This window comes from Bison bison, unplaced genomic scaffold (genome assembly GCF_000754665.1).
Source record: "Bison bison bison isolate TAMUID 2011002044 unplaced genomic scaffold, Bison_UMD1.0 scf7180017864473, whole genome shotgun sequence".
Lineage (NCBI taxonomy): Eukaryota > Metazoa > Chordata > Mammalia > Artiodactyla > Bovidae > Bison > Bison bison.
The window spans coordinates 3,933,168-3,952,421 of NW_011495034.1; the positions used below are offsets into that span (position 1 = coordinate 3,933,168).

General features: G+C 40.5%; 1 protein-coding gene across 1 annotated transcript in view; it reads left to right on the top strand.

The window, feature by feature from the left end:
- The window catches only part of LOC105004355, a 69,172-nt gene that overhangs the window by 3,270 nt on the left and 46,648 nt on the right, over nt 1-19,254 (top strand). Inside the window, exon 5 of the mRNA XM_010861951.1 lies at nt 295-439. Within this exon, the coding sequence (XP_010860253.1) occupies nt 295-439 (145 nt within the window). The remainder of the gene's footprint in view (nt 1-294; nt 440-19,254) is intronic.

The window sequence follows — 19,254 nt, forward strand, 5'->3', positions numbered from 1 at the left end:
AAAGCATGTGGCTGCTGATGGATTCTAGGGCCCAAGCCTAAAACAAGTTAAAAGCCATAGGCTTAGCCTAGAAGTCAATTTTTGCTTGCTGTCTGTTTTTCTCCAGAAAACATTAAAGTTCCAGGGAGTTTAGATAACCAGGAGTTTGAGTCAGACCATGAGGACAGAAGAGTTTTGGACAAAGATAGAGGGTTAAACACATCCAGACTAGTTACTGCAATTTCTCATCTCTCCTTTCTTTACTTCCCCCACCAGGCAGTGACAACAGTAACACCTTATTTTTGTCCCTTGCAGCAGTGGCACTTTAAGGAAAGAAAATGATTGTCATATTGTTGAATCCATACTGCAAATATGTGAAGGGGGTGGGAGCGGCGGTGGTGGTGGAGGCGTGCTGCAGAAAGAGAGAGCAAGCCCAAGAGTTTGGAATGGGACATCACTGGTAGTGATGAGAGATGTTTGGCAAAGTTTGGGCTGACATCAGTCATTATACCACAAAGCTAACATGCAGACCCTGAAACGCTCAGCTCTCCAGTTACTCAGATCTGGAGGCATCTGAGTGAGTTAAGTCAAGCAGGGTACTGCGGGTGGGGTCTGTGTAACTGATGCAGCTGGAAGTCACTCCTGAAACAGAGAGCAGACAGCAGTATTTAAAAGCTATTGAAATGAGTAGATGAAGGAAATGACTATTTTTAGAGAGAGTAACAGAGGAGACAGAATTATTATAGCAATTTAAAAAATGATTAAATCGTTATATAGCATTAAGAACATGAGAAAATCAAGACCCATGATGCATTACTTTCTGTCAATGAGAAAGAATGTTCTTCCTCCCAGATGAAGTTATGGGACACTTAGAAAGTTGTGGTGAGCACCATCTGGTGTAAGGGCTTCCCAGGTGGCACAGTGGTAAAGAACCTGCCTGCCAATGCAGGAGATATGAGAGATTCCAGTTCGACCCCTGGGTCAGAAAGATCCCCTGGAGTAGGAAATGGCAATGCTCCTCCAGTATTCTTGCCTGGAAAATTCCATGGACAGTGGAGGCTGGTGGGCTACAGTCCCCTGGGGCCACAAAGACTCAGACACAATTGAGCGCACACTCACTGTCTGGTGTGCCTGTTTTTAAAAACCTTTCACAAGTCAGTTGATTACTGAGCTCATTTAAATAGTGAATGTCTGGTAGTACTTAATATAAATTATTTACTACCTCAGAAAATTTTGTTTGACTACAGAGTATTAATAGAAAGAGGCTGTGTGTTGTGATAAGAAGGGCAAGAAATCTAGGGATCAAGGTGAGTCCTTGTTCTGAATTTGTGATTGTGTTTCAGGTTTCTTTATCTGAAAAATGAGGGAATCCAATCATCTGCAGAGTCCCTTTTAGCTCTGAAAATAATGGCAATATATCCAGAAAAGAAAGACATGCTTGTAATTGCAAATGTCAACGCTATTTCTAGTTATGTGACATCACAGCTTTCACTCACAGAATTATGTTTAACTGAATAGGTCCAGATTTAGAAATCTGCCTGTAAATGTGTTGATTTTCTGGAAATGCCTAAGCTCTTACAAGAATCCTAGATGACTGGCCTGGCAAGTCAGATCCAGGACTAGTTTCATCTGTCTAGATGTCTCTAGACTTGGGGACAAAGAGGAACAAATTTTAATCCTGGATTCTGGGCACATGCCCAGAGAGATTAGGGAAAAGGACTTCTGTGCCTCATGGAGATACTACTCAATCTCTTCTTGTTTTTAGGAATTGTAAGTGGGGAAGGCACATGGATTTCACTGAGTGTGTGGCCTTTCCTTTTATTCTGTGTTATTCCTTTCTTTTTCCTACTCCTGTCTTTGGATGAGGACTGATATCCATGTCTCGTTTGTCCCAGGAAATGCTCCAGGAAGTTAACAGTGAAGCTTGAGTGGCAGTGGTCACAGATTTAGGTGGAAGGATTACTGTCAATGACATTCAAATCCTATAAGATGTCGTGGGCAAGGCTACATGATAATTTAAATGAACAACTTTTTTTGCATGTGTTAACATGTTAACAACTGCTCTTGAATGTGTTATCTCAAAACAGCCTCAAAGCACATGATTTCATAGATGAGACAACATAAAGTCAGAAAGATAAAATTGTTTGCCTAAACTTATATAGACACTCTTGGGTTATGTCACCCTCAAGAGCTATGTTCTCTGCTCTCCCTGACCCCCAAGTTGTTGATTTCTATGGACTAGTCACCAGAACTTTCTTCCTCTGGTTCCTGATTCAGTTTGGTCAATGGAACCACCAGGAGGAGATCAGAATATGGGAGGAAAGAGTGATTCTGCTCCTTCTCAGCTTCAGCATCATTCTAGAAGTGGCTGTATCCATGGGGGTGGCCACAGCTCTGTCAAGCAGCCCCATTTCTATGGCCCTAGTTCTTAACCAGGTTTCAATAACACCATTGACTCTCCCTGCTTATTTACCTAGGAGTTAAAATGGCTAGTTCTTGGGTGCCTTAACATCTCCTGTTGTTTCCCTTTACTTTGTGCTATCATAAATAGTCCTTTTTGTAAAAGTATGTTCCAAAAATTCTTGTGGGGTTCCAGACTTCCCTGGTGGTCCAGTGGTTGAGACTCTGTGCTCCCAATGCAGGGGGCCCAGGCTCGATCCCTGGTCAGGGAACTAGATCCCACATACTGCAACTAAGAGTTCACCTGATGTGATTAAATGTTCCTGCATGCCATGACTAAGACCCGATGCAGCCAAATAAATAATCCTTTTAAAAAAAGAAACAAACAAACAAAAAAACACACCACCTATTCAAAAAGTCTTGTAAGGTCCCTCCCCAAGTGACACATAAATGTCAGAGCTGAGACTGGAAACTAGGTCATCTGACTTAGTCAGTGCTTTTTCTACCATGTCATCAGCCCTATCCAGAGGAATGTACTCTGACTAACACTGAGATGGGTAAAGGGGCAGATAATAGGGGAAGTTGCAGGGTTCCAAGCCAGGAAGGCTTCTGATGTAAACAAGCAGGCATACAACAGATTCTGGAGCAAAGTTGTGGGTTAAACCAGAGTGAATAACTAGAATCAGAATGGCAATGAGCAAAGTGAAATTCATGTACAAAATTATACTGGGCATCAGAAATAAGGTGATTACACAGGAAAGGTAAATCAGGTACTCATTTGTTCCGCAAGTGTATGTTGATGGTGCCTCCTGTGAAGGACACCAGGCTGGACAAGGAGACAGAGGTTCATGCATGGTCTTTAAGACAAGAATGTGGAAGTGATGGCTGTGTAGGTTGTATTGGCATTCTGGTTAGAAACAATATGATGGTTTATGACAGAAATAAAATGGCATGGAGAGATACATTAGGGCATGTTCAACAAGCTTTAAGGAAATATCTCATCTGAGCAACTCTATTAAAAAGCAAAACAATAGAACAAAAACAATCTCTCTCCATCTATATATTTACCTGTTGCTTCTGGTTTACATTGGTTGTTACCCAATACATTTAGGTAGCTGGTTTTGGTCAACTGGTCACCCTTATTTCAGCATTCACTGAACATATGGTAAGCACCATGCTTGGCTCTAGAGATACAAAAACTCTGAAGACTAGGACCTTGCCCTCAACTAGAGAACGCTCAGTGAAGGAGTTTGTGTGCTAAGTCGCTTCAGTTGTGTCTGACTCTTTGCGACCCCAGGGACTGTAGCCTGCCAGGCTCCTCTGCCCATGGGATTCTCCAGGCAAGAGTACTGGAGTGGGTTGCCATTCCTTTCTCCAGGGGATCTTCCTGACCCAGGGATCAAACTTGAGCCACTGTCTCCTTCAGTTCCCTGCTTTGCAGGCAGATTCTTTTCTACTGAGCCACCGGGAAGCCCCTTAGTGAGGGAGAGAGCCACATACACCATGAAAGCTTCCAGGAGATAAATGCTGTGTGATAAGGCTGGTGCCGTGTTGTGGGAAGAGGAAAGAGGAACAATGCTTTGGGGGAAGGTGGGGTGTGATAAGCTCTGTGTCTAAGATGGGCAACATTTAAAGGACTAATAGTGAATCTTAATGCAGATAAGGAAGGATTCCTTCCCTTGCTTAGACTGGCCCTAACTCAGAGTGGAGGGATAAGCTCTCCTTCTATCTTGCTGTGTGAAGGTCGGTGGTCAAGGTTGGCTGCCTGCTTGCTAGGGAGGAGGCCATACCCCTGGAGTGGTATCAGGCCTCCTCTTCCAGCAATTCAATGTGGCTCAGTATTGACTATGTGGGAGTGTTGTTAATGGCTGATACCTATGCAGGGGTCTTTGTGGGTTAATTATTTGACCGGTTTATTATAGCTGCACTGTGGGTGGATTCCACTCATGTGAGAAAAATGACAGTTCGTTTCTCCAGTTTCTTATAAGTATTTTGAATATATTTCTAATAACCGACAACAACAAAAAATGAAAGTCAGTCTTGCTTGGTGTCTGGCTGATCTCATTCTCCTGCCCCACCCCCACGTTCCACCATTCCATACATATTCAAGTATTTCTTTGCAACATGTTCTCTCAGACAGTGTTTCGGTCACCCAACCTTGCCCAAACGTCCCCTGCTGAGTCTCATCCACTGGTTGATCTAACCCTCCCCCGCTTTAGAAGCGCCCTACTCTGAAACCAAAGTCTAATTCACACATTAGTGATAAAGGATTGACTTAGCTCTGTCACTGTCTCCTTCTTCTCTTCCCTCACAGAAGCCTTTCTTTCTAGAAACATATTTTGATTTCACATTGGTCTGGGGGGTATGCCCCAGATATAGGGATTTTAAAGCCTGTATAAGGAATAGAAAAGTTTCTGGTTTGCTGGTGGTTCTGCCATGTGGATGCTAGCCTGCTTTTGACTTTTTCCCATTTGGCAGGTGGGGGAGCTAGTGGAGGGCAGGGAAGCCTGGCATGGTGCAGTCCATGGGGTTGCAAAGAGTTGGACACGACCTAGCCACTGAACAAGAGCAACAGAGTTCCAGGACACTTGTAGGACAAAGTTCTGGACTTAAGTCTAAAAGTAGAGAGCTGTTGTCATTTGGAACTCATGGAGGAAAAACTTGTTGGGGCATTGTAGTCTTGGGAGAAGTCATAAGAGCTTCTCTATACAGAGGTAACTCAAGCCTGTTATTTCCCTTCCTTTCTTTCTTGTCTCATGGGCTAAGATAAGTGTGACTTAAGATTTGTGAATACAGCATAGAGAGCTCTTCATTAAAAAGAACTACTGTTTAAATGCCTTCTTCCTGAGAGCCTTTCTTTTGCCTACCAACACTGACAAATGGACTTATCATTTTTGTGCACCGGAACATAAGGAATTTAATAAGGTGAAGCCACGATCTTTACTCCCTCAGTATTCATTGATTCTCTGACTTAAGAATGGCACAGTGATTTTGCCTGACTTTACGGTGAATTTTCATCATCTGTGGTCATAAGAATTAATATTTTTAGTAGCATCATAATTTATGTAAAATATGGTGTCTTTCATGTTTTTGTTAAAGACATGTGGTATAGTAGTTAGAAATTTGATGCCAGCTCAGCTTCTAATAGATAAGTAATAACCTGAGGATGTCTCCCTCAAGTAATTATATTAGTATATACAGCTTGCTTTACCTTTTCCTTTATGTGCGCTCATGACTATATATTTTTTTCACCTGTTTAATCCCATTGCTGAAATTGTTCACAACATTATGTATACTACTTGAAATCATCATAATTAAAAATTAAGTTTAAATGCACATACCCCCAAGAAAGTTAAGAACAGGTGAACTATTTTAATTAGGTTGTTTTTTCTTAACAGATCTCTGACATGTGGCAAGGGAAGATCAGCGTGTGCAGGGCATTATGAAATGTGAGTGTGTGGGAGACGTGTCTAATAAGGATGCTCAGTGACTATGGGAGGTTGAAAAATAAGGACAGAAACAGAAGCTGCAAGAAAAAGCAGCAGAGGGGAGATGTGACTGTTTCAAGGATGAACTTAGTTTTCTGGAGGTGAGCAAATGAAGCATTAATGAAAATTTAAGTTAGACACCTTCTTGCAATTCCCTTACCATAGAAGAAGATTGTGTCAAAGATTAAACAATCAGAGATCAGATCAGTCGCTCAGTTGTGTCCGACTCTCTGAGACCCCATGAATTGCAGCATGCCAGGCCTCCCTGTCCATCACCAACTCCCGGAGTTCACTCAGACTCACGTTCATCGAGTCAGAGATGCCATCCAGCCATCTCATCCTCTGTCGTCCCCTTCTCCTCCTGCCCCCAATCCCTCCCAGCATCAGAGTCTTTTCCAATGAGTCAACTCTTCGCATGAGGTGGCCAAAGTACTGGAGTTTCAGCTTTAGCATTTCATGGCTGCAGTCACATCCACAGTTATTTTGGAGCCCAAGAAAATAAGATCTGTCACTGCTTCCACTTTTTCTCCTTCTATTTGTCATGAAGTGATGGGACCGGCTGCCATGATCTTAGTTTTTTGAATGTTTAGTTGTAAGCCAGCTTTTTCACCCTCCTCTTTCACTGTCATCAAGAGGTTCTTCAGTTCCTCTTCACTTTCTGCCATTAGAGTGATATCATCTGCATATCTGAGGCTGTTGATATTTCTCTTGGCAATCTTGATTCCAGCTTGTGCTTCATCCAGCCCAACATTTCGCATGATGTATTCTGCATAGAAGTTAAACAAGCTGGGTAACAATATACAGCTTTGTTGTACTCCTTTCCCAATTTGGAACCAGTTAGTTGTTCCATGTCCAGTTCTAACTGTTGCTTCTTGACTCATATACAGTTAGAACCAGATATGGAACAACTGACTGGAGACAGGTAAGGTGATCTGGTATTCCTATCTCTTTAAGAATTTTCTGAAGTTTTTTTGTGATCCACACAGTCAAAGACTTTTGTGTAGTCAATAAAGCACAAGTAGGTATTTTTCTGGAATTCCCTTGCTTTCTCCAGGATCCAACAAATGTTGGCAATTTGATCTCTGGTTCCTCTGCCTTTTCTAAACCTAGCTGCTACATCTGTAAGTTCTTGTTTCATGTACTGCTGAAGCTTAGCTTGAAGGATTTTGAGTGTAATCTTGCTAGTATGTGAAATGAGTGCAGTTGTGTGGTAGTTCAAGCATTCTTTGGCATTGCCCTTCTTCTAGTCAGTGCCCCTACATCCTTTTACCAGATGACAAGACAGACCCACAAAGCAGGGAGGTAAACATGGGAAAGAGAGAATATAGGATAAGGTATGTGTTTCAAAGTATCTTATAGGGTCTAAGCAGAGGTATACAAAAAAAACTTCATGACCCAGATAATCATGATGGTGTGATCACTGACCTAGAGCCAGACATCCTGGAATGTGAAGTCAAGTGGGCCTTAGAAAGCATCACTACGAACAAAGCTAGTGGAGGTGATGGAGTTCCAGTTGAACTATTTCAAATCCTAAAAGATGATGCTGTGAAAGTGCTGCATTCAATATGCCAGCAAATTTGGAAAACTCAGCGGTGACCACAGGACTAGAAAAGGTCAATTTTCATTCCAATCCCAAAGAAAGGCAATGCCAAAGAATGTTCAAACTACCACACAATTGCACTCATCTCACATGCTAGCAAAGTAATGCTCAAAATTCTCTGAGCCAGGCTTCAGCAGTATGTGAACCATGAACTTCCAGATGTTCAAGCTGGATTTAGAAAAGGCAGAGGAGCCAGAGATCAAATTGCCAACATCTGTTGAATCATAGAAAAAGCAAAAGAGTTCCAGAAAAACATCTACTTTTGCTGTGGCTCAGACGGCAAAGCATCTGCCTGCAGTGCGGGAGACCTGGGTTTGATCCCTGGGTTGGGAAGATCCCCTGGAGAAGAAAATGGCAACCCACTCCAGTACTCTTGCCTGGAAAATTCCATGGACTGAGGAGCCTGGTGGGCGACAGTCCATGGGGTCGCAAAGAGTCGGACACGACTGAGCGACTTCACTTTCTTTCACATTTGCTTTATTGACTATGCCAAAGCCTTTAACTGTGTGGATCACAATAAACTGTGGAAAATTCTTCAAGAGTTGGGAATACCAGACCACTTGACCTGCCTCCTGAGAAATCTGTATGCATGTCAAGAAGCAACAGTTAGTACTGTACATGGGACAACAGACTGGTTCCAAATTGGGGAAGTCAGTCAAGGCTATATACTGTCACCTTGCTTATTTAACTTATATGCAAAGTACATCATGTGACATGTTGGGCTGGATGAAGGACAAGCTGGAATCAAGATTGCCGGGAGAAATATCAATAACCTCAGATATGCAGGTGACCCCACCCTTATGGCAGAAAGTGAACAAGAACTAAAGAGCCTTTTGATGAAAGTGAAAGAGGAGAGTGAAAAAGCTGGCTTAAAACTCAACATTCAGAAAACTAAGATCATGACATCCAGTCCCATCACTTTATGGCAAATAGATGGGGAAACAATGGAAACAGTGAGAGGCTTTATTTTCTTGGGCTCCAAAATCACTGCAGATGGTGACTACAGCCATGAAATTAAAAGACGCGTGCTCCTTGGAAGAAAAGCTATGACCAACCTAGACAGCCTATTATAAACCAGAGATATTACTTTGCCAACAAATGTCCATCTAGTCAAAGCTATGGTTTTTCCAGTAGTCATGTATGGATGTGAGAGTTGGACTATAAATAAAGCTGAGCACTGAAGAACTGATGCTTTTGAACTGTGATGTTGGAGAAGACCGTTGAGAGTCTCTTGGACTGCAAAGAGATCCAACCAGTCCATCCTAAAGGAGATCAGTCCTGAATATTCATTGGAAGGACTGATGCTGAAGCTGAAATTTCAATACTTTGGCCACCTGATGCGAAGAGCTGACTCATTGGAAAAGACCCTGATGCTGGGAAAGATTGAAGGCAGGAGGAGAAGGGGACAACAGAGGATGAGATCGTTGGATGGCATCACCTACTCAATGGACACGAGTTTGCGTAAACTCTGGGAGTTGGTGATGGACTGGAAAGCCTGGCGTTCTGCAGTCCATGGGGTCACAAAGAGTCGGACAGGACTGAGCAACTGAACTGAGCTGAACTGAACTGAAGCAGAGGTAGAGGTGGGTGGGGCTCAAATCAGTTTGCATCCCCTTATCTTAATCAAGAGTCATTGGTGCACCTAGGTCAGTGAATGATTTTCAACAATTCTGAATCTCTTTGTTTGGGAAAGGGGTGGTGCTGAAGGTAACATTTCAGAGAAGATAACCAGAGTATTTAGGGGAAGACAGAGAGCAAATCAGAATGGATAATATGATTGAGAGTCTTCAGATTCAATAGGAAAGGAATGAGTAGGCGTTCTTCAGTACTGTGGAAAGCTATTCTGTGGATTTCTTTTACTATTTTGTCCCCAAGTTGAGGAATACTGATTTCAAAAATGTGTAGTCTTTTTATTGCTGACACAAAGGGCAACAACACTTTTCTAATAGTGGTGTGGATATGATCCTTGCATTCGTTCAATACATCAACCATCTTGACGTATAGCACCAAATTGATATCTAAGATGAATCCTTCATAAAATTGTTAGTTGTCATTCAAGACCTTGCACCCATTTATGGAACTATTTAGGTTTTATTTGTTTTATTTTTGTAGTAGGAAAATACTGTGTATTTTAAATACCTACATAGAGAAATGTGCAGAGTACTCTGCTAGGTGCTGCAGATGAAAAGAATATTAAAGGATACCACTCCTACCTCTGAAGGGCTTAAAATTTATTGGAAATAGGGGGAGTGGGATGGTCAGAACTTGTATGCCCCAAAACATAAACAACTGTGAAGCAGAGCACACATTGAAAGCCAAATGGGAGATTCAGACAAGTGCTAATGGACAGGGAAGAGAACCCACTGGGGGTTCTCTTACGTTTGTGGATATTATGCTTTGGGCTTCTCCCTCTAAAAGATGTGTGAACTCAGAGACTTATTCTATTTCATCACTTTTTCTCACTTAGAGCTTTAATAATTATTTAACTTTTCTTAAAAACAGTTAGCTGAATGCAAAGGTTTCTTAGGTGTGTCCCTGGCGCTAAGTTTTAAGGTACTTCAGAGACACAATGAGTTATCTTGCTAAGCTTGAATATCTAGGGAAGTTACAAGACCTTAAGATAATTAGCCTTTGTAATATGCTTCCAAACTGGACATTTTGCAGATAACTATTGTCCTGCCTTCTCCTCCTAGCAAGGGGTTGTGATTTCCCAACAAAGGCAGAGGAGTTGCAAAACAGCAGGACTTTGCTACAATTAGTAATTAATGAGGTGCTAAAAAGTGCCAGAGCAGAGGCTCCCAGATGCGGTATGTGACTCAAAGGGATAAGAAGCACCCAGAATTTCAAACAAAAGTGTCACTTAAATAAACAGAAAGTCAAGTGAGTCCAGTCTGTGGAATGGGAAATGGTCTATTGACATCAGGAGTGATCACACAACTGTGTAATACAATATAATAAAGATTAGTCACTGCATTTTGCAACTTACCGAAAAAAACTTTTTCCCTCTCTAAATCCTGCAGAAAGTGAGCAGTTATCTGCTTTGCAGTATTCAATGAAGTCAAAATGAACTCTTAATGTACTGTAGTGTTCAAATAAATAACCAGTTCGTACAGGTTCCCACCAGCATGACTTTCCTCTGCCTCTTTAATGTATATTAATCAATCAAGTTAATTATTAATATTAGTTGACAGGCCAAAGTACTTTACTAACTAGTACTTTACTAACTAGTAGCCAGAGACCCAAGGCCTAAGAAGAGATTTCTTTACTGATAGGAGCTTTGTTGCGAGAGAAGAACTTAAGGGTTGCTTTGAATCATGAGAGTTGCCTAAAGTGGAATATGTTTTCCTGCTGAGTAGAATTTCTAAGTAAATTCGGATGAATATTAAGGCATTTTCCAATTAAGATTTTATGGTTTCTTCAGGAATTCCCTGGCAGTCCAGTGCTTGGGACTCCATGCTTTCACTACCTGCTGCTGCTAAGTCGCTTCAGTCGTGTCCGACTCTGTGTGACCCCAGAGACGGCAGCTGACCAGGCTCCCCCGTCCCTGGAATTCTCCAGGCAAGAACACTGGAGTGGGTTGCCATTTCCTTCTCCAATGCATGAAAGTGAAAAGTGAAAATGAAGTTGCTCAGTCGTGTCCGACTCCTAACGACACCATGGACTGCAGCCCACCAGGCTCCTCCGTTCATGGGATTTTCCAGGCAAGAGTACCGGAGTGGGTTGCCACTGCCTTCTCCATTTCACTACCAGGGCCTGGGTTTGGGCCTGGGTTTGACCCCTGGTCTGGGAACTAAGATCTGGCAAGCTGCACACACGATCCCTGCACGCGTGCTGCCCCCCCACCCCCTCAAATGCACTATTTAAATTTTGGGTTGGTAGATAATAAAATAAAATTAAAATAGGATTTACCAACCTAGAATAGCAGAAGTTCACTAAACAGGTCACTAAAATATCCATCTATATCCATAATAGGCTTCCTTGATGGCTCAGTTTTAAAGAATCAGTCTGGCAATGCAGGAGACTGGGTTCAATCCCTGAATCAGGAAGATCCCCTGGAAAAGGCAATGGCAACCACTCCAGTATTCTTGCCTGGAGAATCCCATGGACAGAGGAGCCTGGTGAGCTATAGTCCATATGGTCACAAAGTCAGACAGGACTGAAGAGACTAAGCACACACACACACACATATAGATGCACTTTATGTAGGCATCCTGCTATAAAGAACAAAAATGGTTAGATGTAATTTGATTATCCTACCATAAGAATCGGAGAAGGCAACGGCACCCCACTCCAGTACTCTTGCCTGGAAAATCCCATGGATGGAGGGGCCTGGTAGGCTGCAGTCCATGGGATCGCGAAGAGTCAGACATGACTGAGCGACTTCCCTTTCACTTTTCACTTTCATGCATTGGAGAAGGATATAGCAACCCACTCCAGTGTTCTTGCCTGGAGAATCCCAGGGACTGGGGAGCCTGGTGGGCTTCCATCAATGGGGTCGCACAGAGTCGGACATGACTGAAGCAACTTAGCAGCAGCAGCGTAAGTATTATTCCTTTGAGGGGTTTCATAGTTATGTCGATTGTTATCAATGTATGATACTTAATGTTTCAATGACCTTGAGAAAATTTCTCTGTTTAATAAGCCTACTTGAGTTTGAAAATGCAGAACAGGTGAAAGAAATTTCTTAAAGGTATCCAAATGTTAAGATATTAGGAGAATTAAGCAAGTCCCTGATTTTTGTTTTTGCAGCATGGAACTAATACATATATATCTTGCCATAATAAAATGCATAACATTTTCACATTTACAAGTAACTCTATGTTCATTATACATGTGAAAAAGCTGAATATATTTGAATTTGGTTAGTGAACTTTAATTTGTAGAAATAAAGGCTTCATGGTAGGTTTATTTGATAGCATTGATTAAATGCTAGCGCATTGGAAAAAACCACTAGCTGCCTCACACTAAAGCTATTATTGGGAATTTGGAATTTTAATACTATAAATCACAAAGCCAGTATTTAATGACTTGACTTTAGAGATCTCTTGTCCTGGTACCAGCAGGTTAGAGATATAAATCAATAGTTTACTCAGCAGAAACATTTTAGCTCTATCCATTAAGAATAACGGAATTGTTATGGCTTTTCTTCTTTAAGAAACTTCGTAGATTTTGTGGGGGAAGGGGAATATTGTATCAATAGCTTTTCCTGTTTTAAAATATGTACTGAAAAATAATTCACTGGATCAAGTCTTTTCCTCCAACATACTCTAGAGGGAGTCAAATCTAAGAAAGTTATACTTCCTGCATTTCAACTGCTATTGGTTCTTTTTAGAAATTCCTTTTTTTGGTGACATTGTTGTTTGGTCCTCTTAGTTAATAAAGGTTCAGTCCAGGAGGTGATGAGAACCTGGAGCTAATGAGGCCAAAGTGGGGACTGACTCCCTATACAAACCAGGTAGCATCTTACAGAGAAAATATCCTGTCCTTCGTTACAGACTGCATGGGTCAGCCTGTGAACCAATGCATGTTTTGGCATGTATGGGGAGGTAAAGAGTGGAGTGAGAAAGTATTTATGAATCAGGGAAATTCTTCCTTCCGGATAAAAATATAAGCTCCACTATGAGTCTTAACATTGCCTTTAATTAGCTGTATGAAGCTGGAGATGCCATTATCCTCTTGGAAAGTCAGTTTTCCAATTCTGCTAAAATAGAGCGTTGAGTTAGAAAGATCCAGATCTAAATTTTATGATATTATTTCAACAGAAGATAGTTTACCATTTGTATAAAAGCCTGCCTTGAAAATCTGAGAAGGAGCCAGGAACTTCTAGATAAATTGTGGATGTCCAGTGTTTTGTTCTTAAAATACTTGGACCATCACTGAACATACATAACTGGACTACATGTTCTTCTCCTAAACACTTATTGGGCTCTTTTCTCCTTTTATGGCTTTTTTTTTTTTTTTCATCTGGAATTCCTCCAGCTGCTCTCTGCAACTATAGAAATCCTATGTGTTCTTCAAGGCCCTACTCAGTTGATGTGTGCTCCATGAAAAACACCTTGTACCTTCCAACATTATGGGAATGATTTCTGCTTCCTCTGAACTTTCTTGGCATTTTGCTTTCATTTTTCTTCTGGCATTATCATTTTTTATCTTGCCTCATAATTGTTTTTTGGATGTGGCTTACCTCTTTGTGCTCAGTTCTGTCCGACTCTTTGTGGTCACGTGGACTGTAGCCCACCAGGATCCTCTGTCCATGGGATTTTCCAGTCAAGAATAATGGGGTGAGGTGCCATTTCCTAGTCCATGGGATCTTCCCTACCCAGGGATCTTCAGCACATCTTAAAGCTCCTTAAGTGTAGATCTGATTCAGTTCAGTTCAGTCGCTCAGTCGTGTCTGACTCTTTGCGACCCCATGAATCGCAGCATGCCAGGCCTCCCTGTCCATCACCAACTCCCGGAGTTCACTCAGACTCACGTCCATCGAGTCAGTGATGCCATCCAGCCATCTCATCCTCTGTCATCCCCTTCTCCTCCTGCCCCCAATCCCTCCCAGCATCAGAGTCTTTTCCAATGACTCAACTCTTCATGTGAGGTGGCCAAAGTACTGGAGTTTCAGCTTCAGCATCATTCCCTCCAAAGAAATCCCAGGGCTGATCTTCAGAATGGACTGGTTGGATCTCCTTGCAGTCCAAGGGACTCTCAAGAGTCTTCTCCAACACCACATTTCAAAAGCATCACTTCTTCGGTGCTCAGCCTTCTTCACAGTCCAACTCTCACATCCATACATGACCACTGGAAAAACCGTAGCCTTGACTAGACGGACCTTTGTTGGCAAAGTAATGTCTCTGCTTTTGAGTATGCTATCTAGGTTGGTCATAACTTTTCTGATTATGTTCTTCATTTTAAGTTGCATGACTTGCTCATAGGAAATGCTCAAATATTTATTCAAACATGAATAAAAAGAATGCTACTTAATAAAAAAAACACGCCTAGTTTTAGAAACTTATAAGGAGACATGGAGTCCATTTTAGTATCACTAATTGCAATTCTTCACGCTTCCTCCTTGAATGCTGAGACAGCTCCTATATTTTTTGAGGAAATAGTTTTAGGAAATTCTCTCTTTAGGGATCAAGGGAGGAAAAATTATTTTGAATATCTTTTTTCTAGTGTACTTTACATATTTATTTCTAAGAAATTATAGTTTCGATTTTATTCTCTGGCAGCTATAAGTTGGTATTACTCAAAGCAGATTTTGTATGAATGCTTTTAAGATCTGCAAAACATTTTCATGTAGTTCATTCTTGTAAATGTAGCCCTTGGGGATGAGGAGTAGCCAGCATTTTTCTCATCAGATACCAATTTATTTCCATATCATAACAGGATCACATGTCCAAGTAGAACTGGATGTGAAATTAGAAATTCTTATATTTAGTACAAAATGCGTATAGACTTTTGCTTCACAGTTTCTTAATCATTGCAACTTTGATTTCTGTTATTATGCCTCCTTCTCTTCTTCCTGTTTTGATTTCCACATTTTGTTTCTTTCTTACAGCCCACAGTTATGACAAGACATTTATATACTAGGTTTTCAATACATGTTTTATTTGTTTTTATTCTTACTGGTCATTTTCCTCTACTAGGGAGTGGAATTTTATCCAGGGAAACGAGTCATGCGTGTAGAATTTGTCTTTTTTTTTTTCGGTAACTTGCAAAATTACTTGCCCTCTCAGTGGCCTTTTTCATCACAAACTTTTCATCCTGTATTTTAGCTCTTCTGTATTTTCTTCAAGTGGCTACCATTTCATTCCTGTTGGCCATCAGCTTACACTGTGGGATCCCCTCCCTTGGTAATTGCAAAGGCATAAATCCCTGATGATAAAATATTGAGTGGCAGGGTTGAGATTTCTGGACCTGAGGGCCTTGTGTATCATCATGTCCTTCATGTTATCATACCATGAACATTTATGGCTTTATCAGTGGGTGTGGCAGAGTGTTCTTCCTTCTACCCTGATGTTGAATCTCTTTCACTTAGGCTTCCTCACCTCTGAGCTCAGTGCAGGGCTGAAGGCAGAGTTCTTATCTATTCTTTTTAATTCCTATCTCATCCTTCTGCCACAGTTCTTTGTGCCTCTTCTGGACTGGTGTGATGACCAGGGTATGAAAACTTTATCTCCATTTAAATATGTATTAGAAAATTACATCTTATATTAATGGTAATATCATATACTAGAATCAGAAGTGTCAAAAAGATTGATGTTAAAGGCCAGGTTGAAACAGTATTAAAGAGGATAAATGCCATTTGCAAAAATGAGCTCTGGTAGGAGTTCATGGCCTTCTGTATTTGAGTTCTGTCCCTTGGATTGATGTTTTGTTCAACTGGTTTTTTTTTTGGCATTCCAGAAGGCTGAGCAGTATGGAGTGTGCAATGTCTAACATAGATTGCAGAGGCTTTGTGATAACTTATATTCCAGGTTAATTTCTAGGTCTTCCTTGTAGAAGGAAGATGTTTTCATTTAAAAATCAAACTATTGATATGGCAGAAAACAAAACATATTTTTACCCTTTACATCAAAACTCTGAACAGAATTTCATAATAGAGATAGTATCATCTATGATTTTAGAAGCTTAGTTTCTGTGTCTTCTTTGATGATTCCTTTTGCAGTTTAAGGTGTGCCTTTAAATGATAGAGGAATCTTTTGAGTATTAAAGCCATTGTGACTCTACTAAGGAACAGCTGGTTCTCTGCCCTCATAAGGTGGTTGGTATCATTCTCTTCTCTTGGTTTCAGAGCTGGCTTGGATTTCAGGCTGGCACTTCATGCTGTTGATAATGATATAAGTTGCTGGTAAAGTATAACGTATATATGGCCAATACTGATAAAGTGAACATAAATTTTATGATGTTGTCATAGCATTGAACTGCTCTCAATATTTCAGGATTTTAGATTTGTGTCATCATCTCCCTTCTTTCTTTTGCTCCTTCTTCATTTCTTTTTAATGGCTGAAAAGTATAGATTAACTGACAAACTGATGTGTTCGTGTGTCCTGGACCCAAGCCTTTTTTGAAACTCTTAAAATGAATGACTGATAAAGCTAGTGCTTGAATATCTTGGAAGAAAGACACTAATATCATAAAAATGTTCAGAATCTAGAACTAAACACATCATGGCTAATGTGTTTATCTGTAAAGATATATAAAGAGGCAGTGCCAAGATCATTCCTTGGGAAAAACTGTGTCAGAAGAGTAGTCTTCATAGTAACCTATGCATTACTTAGAGTCATAAGTCTTGGCTTTTGTCCTGCATATATGGTTTTGTATCCTTCATATTTTATGTTTTGGGGTGCAGCTTATATCAAGGATAGCATGATGACACAGAAAAAAACTATCTTTTAACTGCAAAATTTCCTGAGGGTAAATGGTAAGGACTTGGACAACATATGTAAATTTCTGCAGTGCAGCAATTATCTCAAACATTTAGATATGGCTTTGGGAAACCCACTAAAAGTCTTTGAAGTAGGGAAGAAAAAAAGATTAAGTTTCATTTACAATAATGCAGAAAAATATGTAAAATATTTATAGGGAAAAAAAGTTATGTTGGAGCAGAGGCACAGAAATAAGGAACTTATCTTAATCACAATGAACTCTCTTAAAAATCTTATCTGAATTATTACTGGTAGATTTCTCTTGTTGCCTTTATACTTCTGTTCAGCTTTATGCCAAGACTTTTAAAAATGCAAAACATATAGGGAAGTCAAGCTCTCAAACGATCTTCTCCATAAGCCTGAGGATTCTCACTCTTCCTGTGCTTTGTCTCTCCTCACCCCATCAAAACATCTCCATGCCACTGTGGTTTCCATGATTTGTAAAATGATGATTTTTTTCATATTAGAAAACAAGGCAATGTAACCATGTTTCTACTACTATAGACAAGATACATTCCATTAAAAATAAGTAAAGCATTTAGATTCAAACTTCCGAATTAGTTCTGGCCATTAGATTTTATGCGTAGACATCTGTATTCATCTACTCATTTGGGGACTAACTTTTTCTATTGACAGTTGGAGATGTTTTACATTGAATAAAATAAATATCTTTTCATCCATGTGTTCTGAGAGGTCTCAGAACTGATGAGGAATGTTTTTCCAATAAATATTTGGGTATTGATTTGTTTGCTTTAATACTGTGTATTTTTGCCTTTTAATAGGGAGGTTGACCATTTAGCATAATTTAAATCTTTCTTTTTTAGTATTCTGTTTGATATTTCCTGACTTTTGTGCTCCCTTGGAGTCTCCTTTTACTAATGATGAGTTATATTTTGGTTTTGACTTGTCTAGGAATTTGGAAAGTAAGCATCCCATTTTAAATTTTACTCCTGCTTAACTAGTAGAATTAAAATACTTTCAAAAATGCTTTAGTTTATTAGTGTGTCTTATATTGAAGGTAAACATATATTAATAACTCATTTGTTTAGGTTACTTATTTTTATTTCTGTAATTAGTATATTTACATCATTAATGTATCTGTGGTCGAATTAAACATTCCTGCATCTTCTCACATTCACCTGATGCCATGTACTTCCAGGGTCTTGGCTGTTTGCTCAGTGGAGATCTTTGACCATTACACTATAGTGTTGCCTCGTTCCCAAATATCACTTGTTGTCGCAGATTCCCCTGGCAAGATGGCAGATTTTACTGCACCTGATGGAGGAGAACTACAGCAGCAGGTAAAGCAGGCTCAACCCGGCTAAATGCACGACAACTTTTCCTCTTCCCACTGGTTCTGCTTTCCGCTGAGCATTGGGCATGAGACATGCCTTTCCCAAAGACTCTTCAGATGCGATGACTAATACAAGCCAGCAGGACAGAGGAGTTAACTTGTGAAGGGATAGTTGACCAGTGAGGAAGAGGAGATGAGAGAGAGCTGATTCTCTAGTTCACCCCCATCTCATCCCCAACTACTGCAGCGTGCGAACGGACGTTCCATGTGGCCTGCCAGGACACGGCCCCAGCCACGCTTTCCTGTGAAGCTGTGCCAGTTCCATGTTGTTTCTGCTTCCTTGCTTCCTTGTCTCCTCTTCTGGTTTCTCTCATTCATTCTTGGAGCCACTGATTGCATTCTTTTCCCAAGTGAAGCTATTAAGACTTAATCTTTAACTTAGCCTCTGTTTATAGGAAATCCTGGTTTTGACAGATATATATTTGTTTTAAATTAAGCCCTATATTGAAATATAAAAATGTAGGAATTAAAAAAATAATTCCTGTTTTTTTTTCATTTTCTAGATTTTTAAAAAAATTGGGCTATTTATTCTATTATTGAGTTGTAAGGGTTCTTTCTTTTTTTAACATTTAGTTAAAAAATTTTTTTGTGTGTACTTATTTACTTGTTTTTGTCTGTCCTGAGTCTTTGTTGCTGTGAAGGCTTTTGTCTAGTCGTGATGAGCAGGGGCCACTCTCTGGTCTTGGTGTGGGGCTTCTCCCTGTGGTGGTCTCTCCTCTAGTGGAGCATGAGCTCTCGGGCACGTGGGCTTCAGCAGTTGCTACGTGTGGGCTCAGTAGCAGCCTTCACGGGCTCTAGAGCACAGGCTCAGTAGTCATGGTGCTGGGGCTGAGTTACTCAGAGGCATGTGGGTTCTTCCCAGGTCAGGGATCGACTTGGTGTCTCCTGCATTGGCAGGTGGATTTTTTACCACTGAGCCATCAAGGAAGGCCCACTTTTCCAGATTTTTAGTAAACATTTTCATATACTTAGGACAGATGGTAATACATGCATATATATATATATATATAT